The sequence below is a fragment of the Cyclopterus lumpus genome, chromosome 14, assembly GCF_009769545.1.
Source record: "Cyclopterus lumpus isolate fCycLum1 chromosome 14, fCycLum1.pri, whole genome shotgun sequence".
In the NCBI taxonomy this organism is placed as follows: Eukaryota; Metazoa; Chordata; class Actinopteri; order Perciformes; family Cyclopteridae; genus Cyclopterus; species Cyclopterus lumpus.
Window position 1 is genome coordinate 5,121,083 of NC_046979.1, and position 24,020 is coordinate 5,145,102.

Consider the following 24,020-nt stretch of genomic DNA (forward strand, 5'->3'; position numbering starts at 1 on the left):
ATGGGAGGTTAAAAGGAGGCAGGGCTTTTGTGGTCCTTTTTTTAAGAAATGAAAGGTCTCTCGGCAAAGTCTTGGACAAGAAAGTGCTGACAGCTTCCATGTCCTGAGACATTCCTGTGGAGGCTGTAGAGAAAGCTCCCAGCTTCCCCTATGCCCTAAATCACACAATACTTGCTCTGCACACCGGAGCACAGCGTATATTTTCAAATGCACACTGATGCAGGTTTTACTATACTTGTGAGGGCCCTTCCACTGGCATTGTTCATTCTCTACGTCCTATTCAACGTCTTTCCACTTGTACCCTTGTTAAAACGAGGGGGAAAAAAGACTATTGCCAGTCGAGCCTTTCTGCTTTTTTTATTTTTCAATGTTACATGAAGGTCGTTTCTTTTTCACATCCAAGTCGCTGAATGGAGGGTTTCTTTTTTCGACCAAACCGGAGCCTTTGTTTGGGTGAACAGAGGAAAAACAAGCCCAAGGCAGGTTGTGATGAGATTCATTTTGTGTCTGTCAAAAAGTTACAGTTGTCTAACTGGAGTGTGGTGGCTTTGAGGACAGCATATTCAGTATATTGGTTTGGTCCGTTTATAAATTATAGTCATTTTTCACCTCAGGACATGTCATATACAGTAGCATCACGCCAGAAAGGGTCAACATGTGCGCGTCCACCCGGGTGTCATATTTTTACCAAAAAGCCAGATGTTAGTGGGTGGGATAAGGGGCCTTGGATATTCATCCCAAATCCTTCACATTTCTACCCTTAAGCAAAGAAAGTAATAGAATATTAGTTTTATTTGCATGTTACACTTAGTAAAACACTATATGACTGCGAAAGGACAGAACAAATCCTGCACCCTATTGATCTGGGATATGTTTAAAGTCACAGGCTAGACGTGGACAAAGGAGAACATACACACTTGAGTCCTCACTCCTGTTTTGAGTTGAAGCTATTTTGCCCGTCGTGTCTTCCGTTCAAAGCGAAGCTGTATGACAGGAAGTGTTTCTGCTCTGTGTTCTTGTTAAAGAGATGGAAATAGCAGCGAGCGCAGCAGCACTTCTTTTATTCCGGTGCTTTGGACCAACCTGGTTAGTCTTTACACACCAAAAGTGCAGCGTACTGCTTGATTGGTCCTAACATCCCGAACGGTGCCACTTACCTCATCAGGGAAGAAAAGGACTAGAAAAAAAACGGTGTTTTTCTTTTTTTTTTTTTTTTTGGACTGAATAAAGTTCAAACTCATTTCTATTGCTGCTCACGTAAAAAATCAGCATTTCCCGAACATCTGAGAACGTGTTCTGGGAAAAGCAATTTTAAAAAAAAATTGGACAACGGTTAAACATCTAGGTGGGGGGGGGGGGGGGGGGGGGGGGGGTGGGGGGGGGTGGGGGTGGGGGGGGAGGGGGGGGATCAAAATGAATTCCACCTTAAATAAACCAAAAATTCAGTGCGAGTGACAATATTTTCGCTTGAAATTCTTTCTATTCTGTATTAGTACAAGAAATATAAACCCACTCCTCTCTTTCCTCACATGAAATCCCAATCCTGAAGCTGCAGGCGTGCATAGCCTTTGATCCCCACTGCGAGGTCAGCAGCAGACAGACACCTCGCTCGCCCCCCAACATCAAGGAGACTTCCTTGTCCAGTTAAACCTTCTGACCAGCTTGATGGGACATACAGTATTTTACATGTAGTCCTGTTTTAATTTCCTGTTGATGCAAAACTGAACACTTCCCCTGTTGCCGTGATGCATTTAGGTTCATGTCCATCGCATAAGCATTCATTACTACAACGACACGTCATGCTCGACACATCGCTGCTCTGAGTTTCTTCTTCGCAATTCATTTTTTCGCCGTTTTTTTTTTTTACACTTGACACTTTGTGATGTTTCACAATAAAAGCATCCCATCTGAAAACTACACAATCCGGGTTGGCTTGTATATTTTTAATTTTTTTTTGTAAATATGTTTTATTGATCTTCACAGTTTTTATCCCACCAGGGAAGAGGATTCACACATGTAGGACAGTTATATATTGAAATTTGAAACCTCATTCACGACCCCCCCCCCAATGTAGGGTTACAGGCTATGGAATTTATACCTTTAGGTAAATTCAGGTGATGGGCATAATATCACAAATAATTGCATTAATCGATCCTCAAATGATAAAGTGAGAAAAATAAAATGGTTAATAGCTAAGGCTAAAATAGTGCGACATGACTTTTAGTATATCGAACGAGTGCTACGACACATTAAGCTCAATTAACTATGTGAGCCATATGTTTCGTTTATTTATATATAGTTTCAAATGTTTCTTAAAAGGCCTTGACTTATTTGTGTCAGTGCTAGCCATAACTTTAATACTGGATATTATTTGAGAAGGTAAGATACGTTGCTTCAATATTGACATTTAAAAGCGCATAAATGCATTAAGTCATGTCATTATGGTTTTATTATTTTTATAAAAAGGTCATTGGAATAACAAATGAACAGATTGTTCCGTTAAATATATCTTTGCTTTTCATGAAAGCCTCTGCTTACAGTTTCAAATGAATTAATTTGACTTTTATGACAAATTTTCAGCCTCGGGAACCGATTTTCTTCCGTCAAAAGACGCCAGACGCCGCACACGTTTATCGATTATCCCTGGAACGGTGAGAAGGAGACCCGATGTCGTCTATAAATACCACCCTGAATCTTACTGACAAGTTAAAATATGAATGAGATGAGTCACCCCTGTTCAAAACATCGCTTTAGGGAGACGTGGAGAAGAATCCCTTTCCCGTCAGCCAAAGAGTACAAACAAACAAAAGCTCCTACCCCGTACACCAGCTCCCCGACCATGCCGTTCCAGATCTTCGTCTCTGGGTCCCTGGCGCCGTACTTTCCATCGGGAACGATGGAGATTTTGTACTTGATGCCGATGTGTTTGGCGATCTCCGAGGCCAGGTCCACGCAGTATCCCTCGTACTGGTCGTTGCCCTCGTACATCTCCCAGTTCTTCTTGAGCATCACATAGGGACCCTCCTACACAAAGGGACCATAACCAGGGAACCAAACCGTCAGACGGACAGACACGCGGACAATGAGGGCTCGCACCGACGCGGTCGGTTGCCACGCCAACAGACAACAGAATGGAAAAAAAAAGCAGGAGCAAAAGCTTGTTTAATGCCAACCAGGGTTGAGGTTTTAAAAAAGGCACTGGGTGGAGGTTTGTTTTGCAATTTACGCAGAAGCACGCAGTGATGCGTTGTCGCTGATGGTTTTCGGTGGCAGTGACACCTCCAGGAACATCGAAAATGCAGCAGGACAATATTTATGGCTCGCGAACATGGATGTTAAATAATGCAGGCTTCAAATGTGGGGAGAAACTCTAATTCTGTGTTATTTTCTAACTTCAGTTTCAGTTCACGACATTTATTTCCGTCTCTGGAATAAAATAGTTTTGACATTTTTGAAAGCTGCACCATTTAAGATGCTTTTGAAAAAAAAAAAAAAAAACAGCGTTTGGGATCATATGATGCAGCTTAACTAAAGTTACTGTTGCGATGTTGGATTTTAGCGCTTTTTTTTTTTTTTTTTCAACCAAATCGAGTCCACGTGATCAACATTCCCGCGCGACTAAAAAAAACAAAAAAATATTTGTTTCGGTTATTCCAAAATTTTCATACAAAGGTGAACCTTTAACAAATCTGTGATCCTCTGATCTTGAAGAGCTATCCTGCTGTGTTTGAGATAGTTTGTGGTAATTATGATCAAATGTGAAATGTATTTAGGAATATATTCCTTCAAAAATGAATGTTTTAAATCTAGATTTGGACATTTTTTACACACACTTGGACAAAACAGGTAAGGACCTAGCTCAAGACCCTTTTTGCTTCATATTCTTCTTCAGGGGAACATATTTCCAGGTATTTAAATTAATTATCTGGCATTGTACGTTTCTGCAAACCGTGGAATTGAATGTCGAAGTTTTTGCAGCAACTGACGTACAAAGAGCGACGCGCAGAGCAGGTGACGAAGTAAACCGAGCTTTATTGAAAGTTAAGTAGTATAATAACAAGTATGACAACAGAGAAAGTCAAAGGTAAGTCAGGAGGTTTGATGGATGGGTCAAAGAAACCAAAAGTACAGCAAATGTTAACTTTATGTCCATTACGTAACGTAGTTATGCTTTTTTTACGTAACACGACTTAAGAAAATCCGCTAAGAAAGGGTGGTTGTTATTTATTTTACACTATTCATGCTGTCACATTATTATTTCAGTGCCATGATCTTTTTTTTTATAAGTTTTGCGGTTTTGTCTAAACCAACCACGTGACACTGCGCGTTTCTGCAAGCGCCACTGATATGAAACGCAATTATGAAACCTGTTTTTGGGGTTCAGAAATGTTGACATTCTGCAGCAAAAGGTGTGTTTTTTCTAGCTAACCTGGAGCCTTTGGGGTCCCTGAGGGTCTGAGGCCGTCTGCACCAGATTCAAACATCATATTCACCCACAAGAGACTCGCATGCATGTAAATCAGCATCTCCAGTTGTATTTCTTTTTATCTAATTGGCGTCAGCCTCACTGTTTATTTTCACTCTGCTAAAAGCGTATTAGGGTTGTTTCATTAAGTTACCGCTACTGCAAACGCAACATTTCCTACTGCCTCTATAGCCTATAAAGCAGGGCGGCTTTATTGTGGAAACGTGGTCGGCGCGAACAGCAATTATTCAACTAAAATGCATCTACATAACAAAAAAATAGTATGAACTCAGCTTTTTTTTTTTTTTTTTTTTAGGTTAATGGAACTCGGGAGAGCAGCCGTTGGATGAGGAGGCGTCGACTCCTCATCGAGGTAACAAACCCTCCAGCCGCTGCGTGGACATCGACTATCGACACGCGCAGCGTGACACATCTGATTGCAGAGGCTCATGGCGCGATTTTCAAAAATTGCCAATCGTTGACGAACTTTCTGATCGAAATAACGCAAGTTTTTTGCCTCCAGATTAAACTACACCTCAATCTCCGCTCCGACAGTGTATGAAAAGTACAATCAAAACAGACACTGTGGCGGGCAGCAATCCATCAATCCAATTAGGTTAAAAACAAAAAAATGATAAAGAGTTGGAACACAATAAAGACTGCAATCATTTTCCCTGTAATTAATAAAAAAAACATCAGAATAAAACTTCCACATACGGTGGCTTTTACTGTCCTCCGAGCGCCACTTCATGTGAAGCAACAGCATGTTTTCCTCTGCTGACAACTCACACTTCATGATACGCTTTTAATGAAGCTCGACCACTTTAATTATGAAGACTGTTTACAAGTCGCGGATGTTTTGGATGTATATCAAACGGAGGGGGGGGGGGGGGGGGGGGGGGGGGGGGGGGGGGGGGGCACAGCACTAATACACAATGTGATTTATGATAGCAGGGTGTATGACAGTGCTGGCAGCCGGAGGAGCAGAGGGAGTGGCACACATAAAGGATGCAGTCAGTGTTTCTGGCATGACAAGAGAGAGCCGCGCTTCAGAGGTCTGACCGGCTACCAACCACACCACCGAATGAGACTAATTAAACATGCCATTAAAAGCACATGTACGCACATCATAAGGACCACTTCCTGTCACAAAGCCATACACACACGCACACACACGTTTTATTTACCCACGTCAGAGTTGTTTGACTGTGCTGCCTAAAAATCTGCCCGTTTGGTTTTTTAGATCTGTTGCAAACTCAGTTGGGATATGAGAAGTGAAAAGCGGCAACATGATTTTCCATATGTTACAATTACTTGAGCACAAAAATCCACATTTTGGGAAGCAAAAAAACACATTAATGCATCTCAGTAAATGCCTCACGCCGAGTCCCAGTCATTAGTAGCCACTCGCAGGCACTAATAATAATATTTATATGATTTATTTAATGCGGTTGCATGACAAGCAAAAGAGGGCTCACGCTTTAAAGCACAAATACCAAATATAAAAATAGTTGTAAATGTCCACTGTGCTGTTTTTTGCTTTTGCATTAAGTGCACCGGACCGTCTGCTGCAGGGCAACATTACGTCCTTGTCGAGGGCTTCAGATCCCCGTGGTGCGTTAATGAATGCTGATATAGCCTCAACCTCATATACAACGTGTACACTTGCAGTACTCACTGTTTGTACTTGCAACGATAAGAATACACACAAGTGAAATGGAAAATTAAAGCATGTGTAAAAAAAACAAAAAAACATAATTTTATAAATCACTTCATTATTACCATCTAATCTTCTCTCATTTTACATGATCCCACAAACAAACAAACACAAACATGAATGACTTTTTTTGTTGTTGTAATTTAACCCCGCACCTCTCTTTCTTAATCATTTTTGTAAGACTAAAAATCAGACGTTTTGTAAATCGATTGTCTCAACTTCAAAAGGTCCATCTACTTCGATTTTTATTAGTGCAACAAACAACTATTTGCTACGTAAAGATTACGTACGCTACTCCTCTGTGTGTGTGTGTGTGTGTGTGTGTGCAAGTGTTGTACATCATAATGTTTTAGCGAAGATTTATGTTTGGGAAATATTGAGTACACGACTAAATAAATAAGACGACTAGATTATTATTAAGTTTTCTATGTAGTTGCACCTTAAAGAGGGATTTGCGATACACAAATATCCAGAAAACCCCCGAAACATTGTTCTTTGAACAAAGGCTAGCAGAAACATAAACGTGTGCCCTCTGATAGATCGACGGTGTGCTCGAGTGCGAAGCCAAAGACACACAAAGACACCAACGCTTCCAGCCTCGTCCTGCCAACACAACGACAGTCAAACGTCGTCCTCGTCTGAGGGAGCTTCGCTGCACACGCACCCGCCTCTCCAGGAAGATGACGAGTCATCGTCGATGTGCATGAAGACAAATAACAGATATGTACACCACTAATAAAATACCACCGGACAAAAGAAGATCTCGAGGTGGTTGCAGATTCTATTTATTTCAAAGTAAACGAGGACGCCCCGATTAAAAAAAAAATTTGCTGACAAATGTTGGGTTCTGAAACGGCTTTTGCCCCCACTCCAAAAAAAAAAAAACGAGCCATAAGGTTAAAAATACAAAATGGCTGGGCCATAATATCAGTAGCCATTATGTGACTATTGGCCCCTTTTGAACTGTGGCCTGTTGAAAAGCTCAGGGGAAAGGGGCTGTTCTTTAACTGTGTCATCGTCTTTGTCTTTGGGGTGAAAATAGAGTTCAAAATAAAATAAAGTTTGGGTCTCAAATGATCACAAACAGGTGGTTCGGGCCTTGGGGCTGTCGGCCTGTGCAGAACTCTAGTGTGGGTGACTACAACAACAACAACAACCACTACAACAACAACCACAACAACGTCCGGCATATGGCAGATAAAGGGGCTACAACACATAGCTGAAATGGAAATTAAACATGAAGTTTAAGATCAAGCGCCAGGAAATGGTGTGTTCACTTTCTGCACTATTTTTGCCATTAAGTCTACTGTCACATAACAAAATGGATGCCGATTTTTCCCCCCGGCTGTGCACGCAGGACCAAGACAGGTCCGGGCTGTGAACACACGCTGAGGCCCGAGGGTTGACCAGCCTCCGCTCGAAGACAAACGAGATTGAACTGCTCTTTTATAACCGCTCCTCACAAAGTTCCTAAAGACACAGAGGCAGCCTCGCTTACGTAACACCGGGACACGTCGTTAACTTTAAACAAACATTAAACTGTCACAAACATTAAAACGCGGCAGTGAGAGAAAGGCGTCGTGATGTAGCCATAATATCATGCTGCGTGAAAAAAAAAAAGCGTGATGGATATGAACTGGGGGGGGGGGGGGGGATTATGAGAGCATTAGTCTTTCTAAAGCTGTTTTAAAGCGTACAGGAAGCCCTCTGAGTGTGTAACGTACTGTACGCTGGAGCAGGTAGACGGGGGAGGAAGTGACAGATTTAGAGCAGACAAGGAACTCAGTTAGACATGAAACATATTCACATTCTGCTGCCGCCGCCTCACTTTCTAGTTCAGGGTCCATAGATCTTTGCAACAATTACAAATTCAAAATCAGGATGGAGGGTTTAAGCTGCGATTGGCCACACACACACACACACACACACACACACACAAAAAACACACCGGGCATGACAACGTATGAATCTAACACACACAAACAGGTGTAGCAGGGGAGCTTGTTAATGCTAGTAAACAGACACTGTGCTGTTCGGGACCCATTTTAGCCTCAATGGGTGTCCATCCACAAGCACCGTCCTTTTTTTTGCCTCCATTTGCATTTCATTTTCCTCTCGAGGGGCAGCTCCATTACAGCTCTGAGTGGCTCCATTTCTTTTTTCTTTTTTTTTTTACGAACAGGGCGTCCATTAACAAAGTCACCGTGTCTCTCCTCTCGCCCCAGAGTCTTTAGGCCTTCATTTTGGCTGGGGTTGTTGTGTGTCCATCCCTCTGCCATTAAGGGCTTTCATATCCTGCTTGCGTCCAACTGGGCCTCAGTTTCTTAAAATGGGGTTCCTCATCAGGGGCTGAAAAGAGGGAGGGATTTGTGCTGAGCTGTGACTCTCCATTCCCACCTCCTTCCCTCCTCCACCCAGCTTGCTACATGTGCGCTCGCAAGCCGGCTGCTGTAACGCCAGTCGAGCCACGTCAGAGTCGCTGCTACACTGCGACAGAAGTGTTGACATGCCGCATGCAAAGGCCATCGATTTCTATCGTGAGGTCAAATACTTAGATTTTGTCGCAGCATGTCAATCTTTTTTTCATGAACTCTTTCATCTGTGCAACGGCGACCTTTGGAGATAGTTTACTGGTGCGATGCAAAGAGAATGTAAGTGACGGGAGCTGATTCTGGAGTTGTGTGACGGTTTGTTGAAGTTCGGAGAGTCTCTTTACTGATAATGTTGTACCAAAGCATGACTTGTAGTCAGTCACAGGACACAACATAAGGTCCTTCATGTAAAAAAAAAAAAAAAAAAAAAGCGTCCAATTTTCCAGCATCCACAATTTCCATCGGGTTCACATTTGGATATTTTTACTATTCATCCGAGGGTAATAATCAATGTGACCGTCAAGGAGTTGTGTGTGTGATGTTGGCTACAGAAGGGGGACCTTTGAGTTGAGGTGATCTTGTTTCACACCACACCGTCTTGTTGCCGCTCCTGTTTTCTGGTCTATTGGAGCGACGGTTAGTGGATACTTGGTATTTATAACCGTTTTGTGATGAATTTTTCACAATCAAAAATGTTGAGTGCCCCACAGCCCCCTTATATTATATTCTCTGTTCATAAAGAATAGCGGTTAACGGTGTTAAAGTGCAAATACTAAGAGTTCTGGAGTAATACTTAAAAAGATCACAGTGCAGCTGACCACAGGTGTGGGGGGGGTAGGATGTATGACGTGTAGCCACTGACCCTGCGAATGTGTGTGTGTGTGTGTGTGTGTGTGTGTGTGTGTGTGTCGGTCTCTTACCATGATGGTAGTAACGACCACAGTGCGGTTCTCCATGCCGGAGGTGTCATTTGGAAGCAGAGGAGAGTCCTGGATCAGCACCAGTTTGTCTGCATCGGTCCAGTAGCCGATCTGCAGGGAAAACAGAGTGTGAGATCGTGTGTGTGTGTGTGTGTGTGTGTGTGTGTGTAAGTCAAGTTGCAAGTCTATTATGGTAAATGTGGTGGTAAATTATCACTTTAATCAGGCTATTGCAATGTGAAGGAAAATCACAAAGAAAGCCTTTTTTAAAAAGTATATAACTGTATTTTTCCCCAATATGAATATAGACGTGTATATATAACAGTAATCAGGGTAACAGGAATATATTGCTAACATTATTATGCATGGAATAACCGTAACCAATTTTTTTTCAATAACAGTTAGTGTTCAAGGGTATTGTATAATTACACTGGGTCTCCAACTAATGTCCGTTTATAATCAACTGCAATTTAACACGTCGGTCTAGAATAACAAGTACTCCTCAAGTCACTGTGGGCGCAACTTAAAGAGCGACTTGAGTCCAAGTACGATCATGTTGTAGATCTTTAAACCTTATGGTTCAATGGTTGGATGCAGCAAGTAAGTAGATTATTTTTTTTCAAAATCCAAACATTACTTTTCACGCTCGTTTTTTGTTGTTGTTGTTGTTGTTGTTATTTCTAAACATTTATTCATCATGCTGAGGTTCGAGACAATAAGCGATGATGCTGAATTATTGCCCGGCCTCAGCTGAAGCTCCCTCATGCAAGATTCCAATTTCAAGCTCAACGTTGTGCTGCTTTTTCATTTTTTGTTGTTTGTTTTTGTCAAAAGCTATTTCATGTTCAGCTGACATCACTGTCGTCTCCCAGAACCCCTTCAGGGTCAAAGTGACCGAGTGGAACTGACAGACATGATATGCTGCGGTCCCAACATCAGCACCCTGTGTCCATCCAGAGGAGCTATGTGATATAAAATGGCGCTGGTTTTGCCCATATGGGATTTTTAACAAACAGCCAATATCTGCAAAAAAAACAATACTGTGTCAAAGTGATGTATCGTTAACGTAATAAACAAAGAGCGTTGGACGGCAACAATAAGCAGCAATAAGTCAGAGAGATCGGAGACGTTGAGCAGAGCAGCCGGCTGCTGGTTGGACTGGTGAGCAGCCGGAGGGAACGGAGACCTGTGATTGGCTGACACCTCTTGTGTGTTGGGACATTGGGATGATTGAAGAACATGACAAAAATATAGCAGAGAGGCCATGACACACACACACACACACACACACACACACACACACACACACACACACACACACACACCGTGTCCTGACAGGACCCTCGTTGTGCACAGGAAGACAGGCCAAAGCAGCTTTTGATTGATGGGAACTCCCCTCAGCCCCCCCCCCCCCCCTCACCCTCCTCCCCTGCCTCTACCTTGATTGCTCTCTATTTCATTTCATCCTCTCGCCATCACTCTCACAAGTGCTCTCTCTCTCTCCCTCTCTCTCTCTTCCCATTTTCCCCTGAATTTCTTCAACAGACATCCATCCTCACACACACCAGAAGTAGAGACGCCGGGCCGAGGCTGAATCTTTTTTTTTTAACAACGCACTTATGATAATAGAAAGTGCCACACTACATTCTGCGTCGTCCCGGCCGTGAGATCCTTCACATGACAGGAGGGGAAATAACGTTCATGCTGAAATATACAGTACTCCTGACTTGACTTGGAACAAATTATACATCAAAGACACAACCGTGAGCAGTGTGGTGTGATGTTTTACCCGTCTGGGTCCATTATTCTTCAGCTCAAACACGTCCATCGTGTAGTTCACCCTGCGGCCATAGTGGTCAAACTGGACATTACCTGTTAATCCCTGCAGTCGGACCTGCACACAAAGATATGAACAGCAGCAAATATTATGATTGTTTTTTTCGCCACAGAAAGGATGGAGGAAAGTTTATTTACCAAAAGAAAGTTTGTAATAGAGCAGCTATTATCAGGGTGGTTTACGGTGACAAAAAAAGAAGCAAATCAATACGAGTAAACGGAAAACCAGAAAGACTATTTCCACCGTAGACATATAAAAGGAGTGGAACAGATATACCCCCATTCAAACCAATGCGGCAGCATGGTCATCACTGATCCTGTGGACACGCACCGTTATTACTGTCCTTGAACGCATCCCTGTGTAGACAGATAGAAGATTGAACCCGCTGCTACATGTCGTTTATTTAAGCTGCTCTCAAACGGAGAGTTAGAAAGGACAAATTTGTTGTTTTAGGGGGCGTTACACGCTATAACTATTCCTTGATCAAGAAAAAGGTGTTCCTGTCCATGTTTGTTTTGGTACTGCGGCGTCGGAGAACAAACGTTTTTTTGGATAGCAAAGCAAAAGGAAGTAAAGTTGAGTCTCAGTTTTAGATCAACGTGTGATACCTCTCATCCGTACCGTCTCTCACCTGTTTGAGAGTACGCTCCATGTCGATGCCTTGGTTCCACGGGGCAGCGGGGTTGGCCAGGCAGTCGCCGGCGTTCCCCCGTCTGGAAATGTCTACCTTCTGCCTGCGCAGGTTCCTGAAGGCCTCGGCCATCACCATCACCCCGTCGTACGTCAGCGCTGAGGTGTACTGGGAGACAAGAGGACGTGGTCACGGGGGCTTTACGGTGCAGCTTTCTGAAGCAACGTAACATCACATAAACACACACATGCAAGTAGGAATTATGGTTCAACTCTGGCCTATTAGATTGAGATATGAGCCTGGTATGGATGCACCTGTGTGCTTTGTAAATTACAACCCCGCAGGCCAACCTTCTCCTCTGTCTGTTTTGGGTACATACGGTGCCGAGGGACACGCACTAACAATAGTGTTGCGGACAATTAAATGCTGATTTAGCTGGACGGGCAAAACGTCCTGCAATTTTTGCTGGTCAGATCTCCTCTGCCTCTGAGAGCACGCTGAGTTTCTGCAGGGCCGAGCAGTATGTTGTAAGAAGGCAGCCTTTTTTTTTTTACTTTAAGAGAAGGGAGGGAGCATATTCCCCACAGTGAAAGCCTCCCAATTTCAAGCTAATCCGTCTTTGACTTATTATTTGCATCAGCAAGAATCACTCTCTCCGTCCGGGAAGGCCATACATTTCCCTAAAACTCACCTCCGGCGTGGCAGAAAATTAATTCAGCGAATGGCAAGAAGATGGAGAGTGAGCGGAAGGAAAAGGAGAGGGAGAAGGTGAATGTTTAGTCCAGCCGGGTAGCAGTCTGGCATTAATTATCCCGGCTAGCAGGAGTTCATTAACTTTGCCTCCGGCCGGGGGGGGAAGGGAGGATCCTACTGCTCACTGTGACATTATGGCTCTCTACAGAGACTGCTGCACTCCATCTCCCTGCTACTCTTTGACAAGCTGCCCCAAGTAACACAAACAACCGAGGTGCCGGAAAAAAAAAAAAAATCCCTGAGAGTGAAGAACATCTTCACTGCTATTAGAGTAAAAAACACGAGGGAGTTGATTAATTCTGACTTAAATACCCAGTGAAATAAAATATATTTTTCTAGTTTTAATCCTGTGTGTATTGTTAATTCATCTCGTTTTCTATGCCAAAAAAAAAAAAATCTGCAATTCCTTGTCTTTTTCTCTTCCTGTAAAATGGCTTCAAATGTTCGATGACTCATCCTGCACCCCGGGGCGTTAGCAGAACATCCCCCTATCAAATGACATTTTGGGCAACTCGCAATCTGAAGAGATGAGAAGAGATTTCAGAGAACAAAAAAAAAATGTCTTCATTTCCAAAAAGAATGTGGCTGAAGTCTAATGTCAAACTAAACGGTCCAATCAAATGCAACAGACTTTATTCAAACTCCTCTCTGTACACCACAAATATTACGTGAAATAAGTTCAAGACACAAAAAAAAGCATATTAATACCAGGTGTACGAAAAGATCTTATTCAGAAGTGCATATACAGATGTTACGACATGTTGATACCAAGTGTAAATGAAGTCCCCCAAAGCTTCTCTCATACAGTACAACAAAGGAAGGGCTCATTAGTTACCTTAACAAACAAGACACCATTTGTCTTTGCAAAGTGAGTAAACGTGCCGGCGGAAAGGCCCAAACTCACCGGTAGTGTTAACATAGTTATTAAAAAGAAGACTGTGGCTCGGGCCGTGCAGAGAAACGTAATAGGGCGCAGAGTAATTTAGTCTGAGTGGATGTTCAGGAGAGAGAGAGCAATTCATCAAGAAATGCAGTGGGGATAAAAACACACACACACACACACACACACACACACACACACACACACACACGTGATATTGCCGGTGGTATAAACTTTTAATTTGAACCACAACCCTCGATCCATCAGACACACAAAGGATCCAAAGTGGGTCAGTCTGTCACGTCTCTCTGCAGATGACAGCGGTGGACAAAGCGGAGCAGATTGCTGCTGACGATGACGACGACGACGACGACTACGACGATGATGATGATGATGATGATGCATTTTCCTTGTTCGCACACGCTCACGAATGTGTTTTGTTATCATCATTTGTATTCATTAGTTTAGTCTGCACACCTTGCAAACACGCTGCTGCTATATATTCATACCCTTTTTATCTTGAAATATTATTTACTTTCTTTGCTGCATCTGCTTATTTATTTTTTTTCTCCCGCCGTTGCAACAACTCCAGTCACCCCGGAGGAACCCTCGAAGGGGCCGTGGCTTTGCATTCTTAAGCCCCGTTGACTACAAATAGCATGTTATTTTACATGACCGCCCGCTATTCTTCGAACACACACGTGCCATCACTTCTGGATGCATTTCCCAGCCTCCCGCAAGCCGCTGGTTTCAGCTCATTTCACTAGTCTCAAAATCCTATTGCAGAGATTTTAAAATTGATCTGAAAGCTCACAAACGGGATTTGAGAGTCGACTTCTGAACACCGACGTCTTATGATGCAAGAGATACGGAGGCCCCCCCCCCCCCTCCCCCCCTCCCCGAGAGCGACACACAACACAAGCGACAGAAGGAAACCTCTTGCACTAAAAAGTGCATTTACGCAGCTGGGAATTGCTTATTGTTGCCATGTTTTTTACAAAAAGGATAACGCAAGGTTAAAAAGCAGATCTGCAATATAATTAGGAATCCTGGGATCACGACGTTTAAATAAGCCCAAAATAACCCCCCCCCCCCCCCCCCCCCTCCAGCCTGTGCATCACTTTTTGTGTCCGCTGGAAACTGTTTGTTATTTTTTTCCAGCCTCTTGCAACACTCATCATATTTTTGTGTACCATGAGTAATATCGTTGATGTTTTAAGTGTGTCGTGAAGTTGACGTTTCTGAATCCACCACCAAAGACCTCTCAGAAGAGTCCCAAGCTCGCAGCTGCAGAAACCAAAATCACACGAAGATGTTGCATTGCTGACCCGATTTCATCGACGTACCTTGGGTGGGGCGTCCGACCCCGGGTACTCCCTCTGATCCAGCTTATTCCAGCGTTGCATCAGCTTGATGACCATGGGGTTGCTGAAGTCGACCAGCTGGAAGCCGGTCACGTTGGCTCCGCCGTGCATGAAGCGCTCCAGGTTGATGTCCTTAAAACCCTTCAGGGGCAACGAGGGGGAAAGAGCAGACTGAATCCAGTGACGGCGAAAAAGAATGAAGTCAATTACATTAAAAGATACTCTTTTTGGCAGCTGTAGTAGGCATTGAAAGTACCACTAAACTAAATGTATGTGTAAGTGAGGGAAATAAGAGCACGTAAAACAATTTGATCCAACTGATCTGGGACCATCATACTCCATATCATGATCCTTGGAGGCTGTCAGAGGGAGCTGAACATTACAGCAGTCTCATTTTCCATCGTTAGGAATTGGAGGCTAACGATGGAATTATTAACTGGGAAAGAAATGTGCACATATCCTTTAACACTTAAGTATTAAAGGATATGTGCACATTTCTTTCCCAGTCTGCCTTTATACAATACCCACATGCCCAGATGTACAATGAGAGAATTCGTAACGGGATTATCAATAGAGGTGGGGGATAAAATCCCCAGTCCTTATTTTTTTTTTTTTTTTTTAAATGCATTGGAGCAAAAAATAATATGAGGCTTCAGCAAACAACTTCCATCATTTGAGTCTTTTTGTGCAGAATTTGCTTTTTGTTGTGTTTCCCTGGGCAATGTGTTCCTGCTGAGCTGCAGTGAAGGGACAGTAAATCAAAGGAGGGGAATTTTCTTTTCCAAAAGTACCGTAACTTTAGAAGATGTATATCTGCTAACGCCTATAGCTTTTGCTTCGGGCTGATTTTTAGCACGAAATTTAACAACGAATGAAGATGTGGGTTGTTGAAGGCGCCTAATACCGCGGCTCGGTGAGTGGCCCTTCAAACTGTGGCGCTCTACACAACCTCTAGCGGCAGTACTGCGCGAGTCAACTTCCTGCTCGTTACATGCCGACGCTGCCTTTTCAAAATAAGACTTAGCTAGGATTCTTTTTTCCCTGCCACAGTCAGACTGATGGCAAAACAAAACTATTGAACTATGTGTAATAACCCAACACTACCTATACACTTATGTGCAATATGTGACATATTATTACCTAAAACTATATCAATACATATTAGCACCTTTCTTGTTCTTGTACATATTACCACCTTCTGCATAGTGTTTTCTTTTATATGTTGTATTTTTTCTTTCTTATTATAGTGTTATTTCTAAACTGTTGACCCTGCTACAATATTTCCGATGTGTCTGGACTCTTGGTTTAGGCACAAAAGGCAAATAAAACCTTGAAACTTGATTAGGCGACAGAACTACTTGGTTATGTTAAGGAAAAGATCATGGTTTGGGATAAAATAAGTAGGAGTGTGATGTACGCAACACAAGTTACATAACCAAATTAAAACTATGTCAACGTTGACTTTTGCTGAGACATGAACACGTGTCTCCTGGGTCCATGTCTCGTGTGAGCGAACCCTCCACCCCGCCTCCTCCTTACGGGGTCTTTTTAACACTCCTCATATCGTGTCACCTAACTTAAAAGTATTTAGTAGCTAAATCACATAATTAGGTGTTGGTTGGTCAGCCACTTTGGTCCAGTATCAGTGAACCCTGCTAACACGTGTCTGTTATCTGCTTTAGCGTCTGCTTCCATGAAGATAAAGTCCACAACACTGTTTTCGATAAATGGACTCAGGTGATAAAGATAAAGATATTATTAGAAGAAACAAACAAGTAAACCATCAGAAGTCGTATCCTCTCACCAGGTTGGCCATGATGTAATGGTAGCCTTTGACATGTTTCCCGACACTGACGATCTGTGAGGAGGCAGAGCAGAGCTCAGCGTTAATCTGACTGGATTACAGCATAGCACACGATAATTACATTAAATCATGCATGTGACAGGCGTGTGTGTGTGTGTGTGTGTGTCTCGACACAGTGGGATCATCAAGGTTTAATACATAGAAGACGGGACGTCTAAACAAATGAACGGGCGGTCACGTCAGCATCTCACTGAGGAAGTAAACACTTCACGCCTTCGGAGACATGACAATGCTTCTTGACTCTCGAACACATACACACAAACACAAACACACACACACACACACACACACACAAGCTCAACCACAGAGCTGCACCTCGGTAATAAAAAAAAATTGATTTTGAAAAGCTGACATCTGCTGGTAAATCCCACTGGACATCCAGACTTCCCGTTAATAAGGGCGTGAATTAAACTGAAAAATTGAAAAGAAAAAGCTCTGGGAGGCTCAGAAAAGCTTTGGCTAATATTAATTCCCCAACAGCTTCACTGATGTCAAGACCTGAGCAGCAGTCGGTGAAACTCTGCTGTTGGTGAACGCTCGCAGCTGCACACATATACGCAAGATTAAAAGATTGCTTGTATTAACGGGTCCATTCATCTAACGGTTTGCAATTAGTCAGCTGAAAACTATTCCGTGGATTAGTAACGTGGATGCAATGTCTTTAAAGCTGGTGTTGACATTAGAACTGAAGGTAGAAATACCGTTTAAGGGTCTTTAAAAAGAGATAAATAAAAAAAAAAGACAATAATCGTTCGACAAACACAGTCCTGTGTGTAGTTTTTCTTATACTTGTAATGGTTATTAATGTCCTCAAATTCCAATCCGCCCCTTTTTCAGACTGGGAATATTTCGCTGTAAATGTTCATATTACAGGGTATAAAGAACCACATGTGATTTTTGGCATCTGGCGAGAGAGGGAGCAGCGGTGAGCTGGAAAAATAGGTGAGCGTTCTCTCTTCGTAATCTATTTTTCCATTAAATTCCTTAATTATTAAAATCACGGCGAGTCGCATTCTACAGTTTCTTATCAATTTAATCTTGTATTCTGATGCGAACGCCTTTATTCTCACAACGTCCCACAGTTCACAAGCGTGAAATGATGAGACGATAAGTTGTGCGTGTCTCTTGTTTAATTCCCATTTGCCCACACACTGTGGCGTAAGTGTTTTTTATGGATATCTATATTTTCATCCATGCTGTTGGCATGGAGGCGCTTAGTTCTGATTGTGGTCGTGCTGCACTGGGAGAGAAACATCCTTTCGACAGAAGAATCACAACTTAAAAAGTGTCTCTTTCACCGGTGTATTTACCAGGCAGATTATGCTGTGCATAAGAGATGATAATTAAGTGATACACTTATTGCGTTGCTCTTTAAAAAGGCGTGTTGGACCTCGATGCTAATGGGGTGACATTCTGTTGAGACAATTCTGTCATGCTGGAAATGTTACAGATCTGACTTGGTGACTTGGTGACTCGGTGACGCATTTATTCACATTTGAAAGCAACACGAAACATTGCTGACACATTTGTCGGTCTGTTCCTAAACTAATTATGTGTCTTCATCACACAGATGTCGGACAATGTACTCCGAGTTCTCGGGACTCCGTTTGCTCTTTCTGTCCCAAATCTCCGTATATGAAAATTGGAAAACGAGAACTCTGCTTTTGAAATCCAAAATGAAAGAATTAGGAGCAGATGCCAAACGTGTTTTAACATTTTATTTTGATTTTAGTTCCTTTTCACTGTGTTTTCATGCTGATGCTGCTCGTCGTGGTCAAATCACCCTTAGAAAATAGATTAATAATCTCCCTCTCTGACACTCCTGGTTAGATAAAGATTATATAAAATAAATAAATTACAAACCAAGCCGCATGCCTGAAAGGGGCTTAAAAAGTACCTTTTCGTGACATTTAGTTACTTTTAATACTTCTTGGACTTTAATTGTAACTTTAAGCCAATCGTTTTGGCAGCTTATGATACAGCTTGTAAAACTTGCAAATTAGCCATCAGAAACATAACATCCCCATCTGTAAAATGAAATAGGGTTTGCATTCAGAGATGCTCTCATGCTCTGAGATTTCAAAAATAACATCTGGTTGCTTATACGCTTTGATATGTACTGACCGTGCTGTTAATTAGCAGCTAACGAGGCCCAATTATGTATTCAAATCCTCGTCGCGGATCAGGATAATTTTTGGCAAGATGCAAAGATGAACAGGATGACAGTTGGGATGAATACAGGCTAAAATTATTGTTCATGTCTTTGGCAGTAACTCGGACCGCCGCCTGAACAAAACACTGCATCATCCCACAAGCTCTAAATATGACTTTCGTATCTACTCATCAGATCTGAGCGAATAAGGATGGAGCAGGAAGTCTGCTGCTGTGGGGCGAACAGACTCACACACATCTGCAAAGTGAATTGTTAGAGATATGACAGATGTCAGAGTGGAGATTTCCTGAATAATTGAACGATTACAGAGACACCAGTTGCCACGGGGAAAGATGGTGGGATGAGGGGATGAAGAGGAGGAGGAGGAGGAGGAGGAGGAAGGCACACATCATATTCTGAGTGTGCTTATGCCAACGAACACCACCGCAGATCCAAAACAGACTGTTTTCACGTTCAGAAACTTTCTAATTAGCACAAACATACTCAAACAAACAAAGCTTTTGGTTTTAGGTACACACAAAAAGTCTCATAAACAAATATTTCTCACCATCATTAATTCAATAAAATAAAATAGTGGCCTCTATATCATTATTATTTTCCTAGAATTCATTGAAAAACATTGTTGGAGGATAACTCAGATTCATACCTAACTGGGGCTTTATGATATAGTTTTGATCATGATAGTTAATGTCGTACTCGGGAAGCTAACAGCTGAGATCTGGGAAATATGGCGATGCTTCGTTCTACAAAGGCGGATTATGCAAACCACTTTATTTTGAGGAATTACATTAATCGGCACTAATCCCGCATGCACAAATACAGCAAGAATGTTGGGGAAAGAATTTAAAGGGTGTTTGACTCTAAACTGCATTGATGTTTTAAAATATATAGATATGGCATGAGAGGTCCCATTGAGGTACCACAACATAAAACAAACAAAAAAATATGTTTCCCCCCCCCGGAGCTTTATTATAAAAGAGATATCTGTAAAACGTGGACACCCGAAACAAGGCCAAGTGTTATTCTTTGCGTTATGAATCTCTAAACCGGGCAAGATGAGCGACCGTTAACCGCCTGCCATCATCTCTCACCATGCAAAGTCTCTGTCACGTTTCATTGGCATGAATGGCCGCCATGTTGGGAGGACAATTTAGTTCCACTTTTGCAATGGCAGATTTAAATACATCTTTTAACAAAAGAAGCTTCTTTTGAAGAGGAAATACAAAGAGAGACGGCCGCCAACAACAACAACAACAACAACAACAACAACAACAACTCAATGCTGAGGTCATGGTGGCATCACCTGTTCCAGCATGTTCTGCAGCCTCTCCGCCTCGAGGTCGATGACGAACTTCTTCTCCTGTCTCCGGTCCAGATCCTCCAGCAGCCGTCGGTAGTTGGCGTCGTTGAAGTTTTCCACGCAGATGGCGCTGACCTGCCAGTTGTTTTGTCCCGCCTTCTCCATGATGGCCTGCAGGATGGCGTATCCTGACGCCGCCGGAGACAAGCAAACGTCACATCAAAGGGAAGAAAACACAGGGAGCGGCTTAACTTCCAATGCATACGATCGTATTCATGTCACCATCCATTCTCGGGAAAGATGAGCTCGGTATGCTCATTCACTTGCTTTGTTCATGTTTACATGGAGAAGAGTGGGATGCCAAACACTAAACTAACAGTCAACGTGCATGTGGTTCGTCGTTAACCTTCGACGACATTAGCGTTACACTTCTGGCGAGTGTACTTACGCTTAGACAATCAGAAAAGTGCCGTTCACTCGTGAAGGTTATCTTGCTGAAACGAAACGTCTCAGTATCGTGCGCGTTTGTTTGCTACAGAGTTTACGCCCCGCAATCATTTAAAATTCGATATACTTTTTGTCGAGGGAATGTGTGCGTTTGTGTGTCTTCTCGACGCAGAAGAAATGCCTCTTCTTCAAAATGAATCTGTGGCATTGCATGAAACCAACAGCAGAAGAGCATCGTCATGCTTTGGTGTGAACTTTGTAAGAGACAAGCTGAATCGGCACCCACTCCCATTGGATCCATGCAACATCATGCTCATTGCCTATGGGTGCATTTTGATGCAGATCTGGATCTTTCTTCTATTGTTAAAAAAAAAAAAAAAACTCCTGGATATGTTTACTGATTAAACTGAGGCTCTTATACTTCCTGGATGAAATATGGCCCATTAGGCCATGTGAAGTGATAAAACAGATTGCTAATCTAATCGCTGGTTGGACTCGCAAACTGGCTCCAGTTAACACGACATCCTTGGCAAGACCTCTTTTACCATCTCAAATCTCCTCGAAAGCTTTTTTAAAAATAAAAAAAAATCTTTTTCCAACCAGATCCTAGATGTTAGTCCACAAGCCTGGATGTGGCATCAGACCCTTGACGGGTGGGAGGACCCTCGCTGTCAGGTTTGTGTATAAAGAAGAGGAGTGTCAGAGAGGGAACCGGGGAGCTGTGAGGGCGGCTGTTCTCCAGCAGGAACAGATGTCCCCCTTAAACTGCCCCTCCTGGTAGCAATCACAATCTGGCAACCTGTCTCCCTTTGCTCCCAATTAGGGGATTAACCTGTGCTCTGGAAACCAGGCTCCCTGTCCACCTGATCTATCCCCTCCCCCGGCCTCTCGCTCCCCATTAGAGGGATGTTGGTGCCAGGAGAGACTGCCGGTTGACAAGACACACACATGTTCACACATGTATGTATCAGAATGTCCTCAGTGAGACCTGGTTCATGACAACTGGGGTCCGGCTGGGACAAAATGGAATCGCGTGTGTCAACAGCTACAAAACAACATAACGCGCTTTGATGAGGTCTTTACTGCACCTCTGTGACTTGTTGGCCCGGACACATTTTTATTTTTTACGACCATTATTGACAGGAAATGAGAGGAGAGAAAGAGAGAGACGGGGGAACCGAAGGTCCGACAAAAGCCGGTCGCTCCATCTGATACGAAGCCTCTTTCTTTCTTCTCAGCTCGTACGCGGTGCCTGATAAACAAACACAATATAAAAGAGCGACTCTGTGCAGGGCGGGATGCCACAGGCTTGGATCAAAATGACTCCCCGTGGTAGCTGCGGCTACTTTGCTGCTATCGACTGAAGTTGTTCCAGGGACAAATGAGCAGCTGTTTGGGCTCCCTGTTAGTGTGAAACATGTCGCTGCACTGGTGTGCTGCTATCCTTTTGGTTTAATAATAATACATTTTATTTGGAGGCGCCTTTCAAGTCACCTTACAATAAAATAATACAGGATGATACATGAATAATACAGATGCGCTCGTGAGAGTCGAACATGGCGCAATCCAAAGCAGCAGACCAAAACCCCACATGATGTGAGATCGGGAGTGACGTAATCCAACGGTAGATGGTCCAGGTGATAATGGTGAAGCCACAGAGCCAGTGCAGCTGGGGCAGAGGAGCGGAGCGTGCTGGTAGTAGCTTTGCTGGAGACGGGGGAAACCAGTTGGATGGCGTCGGAGATTAGCAGCAGGCTAGCCAGTCGGCAGTTGGACGCTGGTTTGGCAGAGGGACGGTGCAATGTGTGCGACGGCGTTTAAATACATGACGACATAATGCGGAGAAAAGACTGAGGCTAAAGCTACATGTCTCAGGCAATCATTCTCACCAGTTCATGATGCACGAAGGAGACATCCAACTATGAAGCGAGGGATATCTGTGTGTAAAGTTCTGGAGTCAGAATCCACACTGTTCCACCCGCTATCTCACCAGATACAAATCTGGAGTGAGCTGCTCGTTCAGTGTCTGTGGCGTGTGTCCTATCGCGCCGCGTGGTGCACAACAGCTCGTGGACAGACAAAACCGCAGCGGTGGCAGTCGGAGGCAAGTAAAGCGTGCGAGGAGCCGGCTGATTACCAGCTGATAAATGTGTAGCCCCGAGGCTGTGCGGCCAGCGGCAGCCAGCCTACAATCAGCATCAGCGTCAAAGACACAGCCGCGGGCGAGTGTGCCGACTCAGCGCACGTCTCGCTGATTGGAGCAGAGCTGGACACCAGACGAGAGAGGAGATTAAAGGTCCGGGGGTTCATGTGTGTGTTTCGGGGGCCTCTTTTTTTTAAAAAAATGTCGAACTTCCCCTCCCCGTTGTCCCGTCTTTACCTTCCGGTGTGATGCATATTGTTCGCGTCCGTCAACAGAGCCTCCCATCCTTCCTTCTTTCTCTTTGAGCCAGTCCTTTTCCTTTAACCTCTTGCTCTTCGGAGAGTACATAAAGAGGTTTATGCTTTCAAGATGAGCCATTCATCATGGCCTGAACCCACTGCTGCTACCAGTCAAATCTGCTTTTTCCTCTCCTGCCTTACTTCCTCTTTGGCTCCTCTCCTCACCTCCTTTTCGCAATCCTCTAGTTTGCTCTTTTTTAATCTCCTTGTTTCAATATATCCTCTCATTTCCTATTCTCTCTGCTTGTGTCCTCTTTCTAGCTTTCGCACTTCTCCTTTACATCATCTCTCCTATTTTTCTACTTCCCCCTGCTTATTTCCTCTCCATCCCATTAATGTTTCATTTCCTTTCACACTTCCTTGTTTATTCCTCTCCTTTCCTGCCTCCTTGTTTTATTTTCTGCCATTCCTTCTAGTCTTACTTCCTCCTCTCCTTTCCTCCCTCATAGTGTCTGCTCCTATCCTTTCACTTCCGCTCATCTTGTTTCCTTTCCCCTCACCTTTCCTCCTTGCGACCTTCCTCTCCTCTCCGTATTTCCCCTCCTCTTCTTGTTTCTGGATGTCTTTGGTACTTTCTCTCATTTTATTTATATTCTTCCATCCTTGCATGTTTTTTCCTCTTCATTAACTTTTTCCCAAAACATAATTTTTCCCTTTATTTCTTATATTTTCCTGTTTGAGAGTGCGTATGTATTCATGGTAATGAGGGAGAGCTAAAAGGAACAGCACTGACTACAGTGCTACAGTATCCAGCCCCTTGAATCTCTGGAGCTCTGATGCAGGGATTCAGACTGGCGCTCATTGACTGAGCTCGGCCATGCGTGAGCTGATTCTACGTTATGGTCAATACTGGAT

General features: G+C 43.4%; 1 protein-coding gene across 3 annotated transcripts in view; it reads right to left on the reverse strand.

The window, feature by feature from the left end:
* Window positions 1-24,020, reverse strand: part of gria4b (glutamate receptor, ionotropic, AMPA 4b) — a 93,914-nt gene that overhangs the window by 22,086 nt on the left and 47,808 nt on the right. For 2 of the 3 annotated variants that reach the window (XM_034549827.1, XM_034549826.1), the window contains exons 4-10: window positions 20,280-20,464; window positions 16,744-16,797; window positions 14,922-15,080; window positions 11,943-12,110; window positions 11,264-11,368; window positions 9,475-9,585; window positions 2,818-3,024 (exon numbers count right to left, since the gene is read on the reverse strand). In XM_034549827.1, coding sequence (XP_034405718.1) covers window positions 2,818-3,024; window positions 9,475-9,585; window positions 11,264-11,368; window positions 11,943-12,110; window positions 14,922-15,080; window positions 16,744-16,797; window positions 20,280-20,464 — 989 coding nt within the window. Of the gene's footprint in view, window positions 1-2,817; window positions 3,025-8,498; window positions 8,532-9,474; window positions 9,586-11,263; window positions 11,369-11,942; window positions 12,111-14,921; window positions 15,081-16,743; window positions 16,798-20,279; window positions 20,465-24,020 lie in introns of those variants that run through there. The other variant, XM_034549828.1, reaches the window with a different exon arrangement.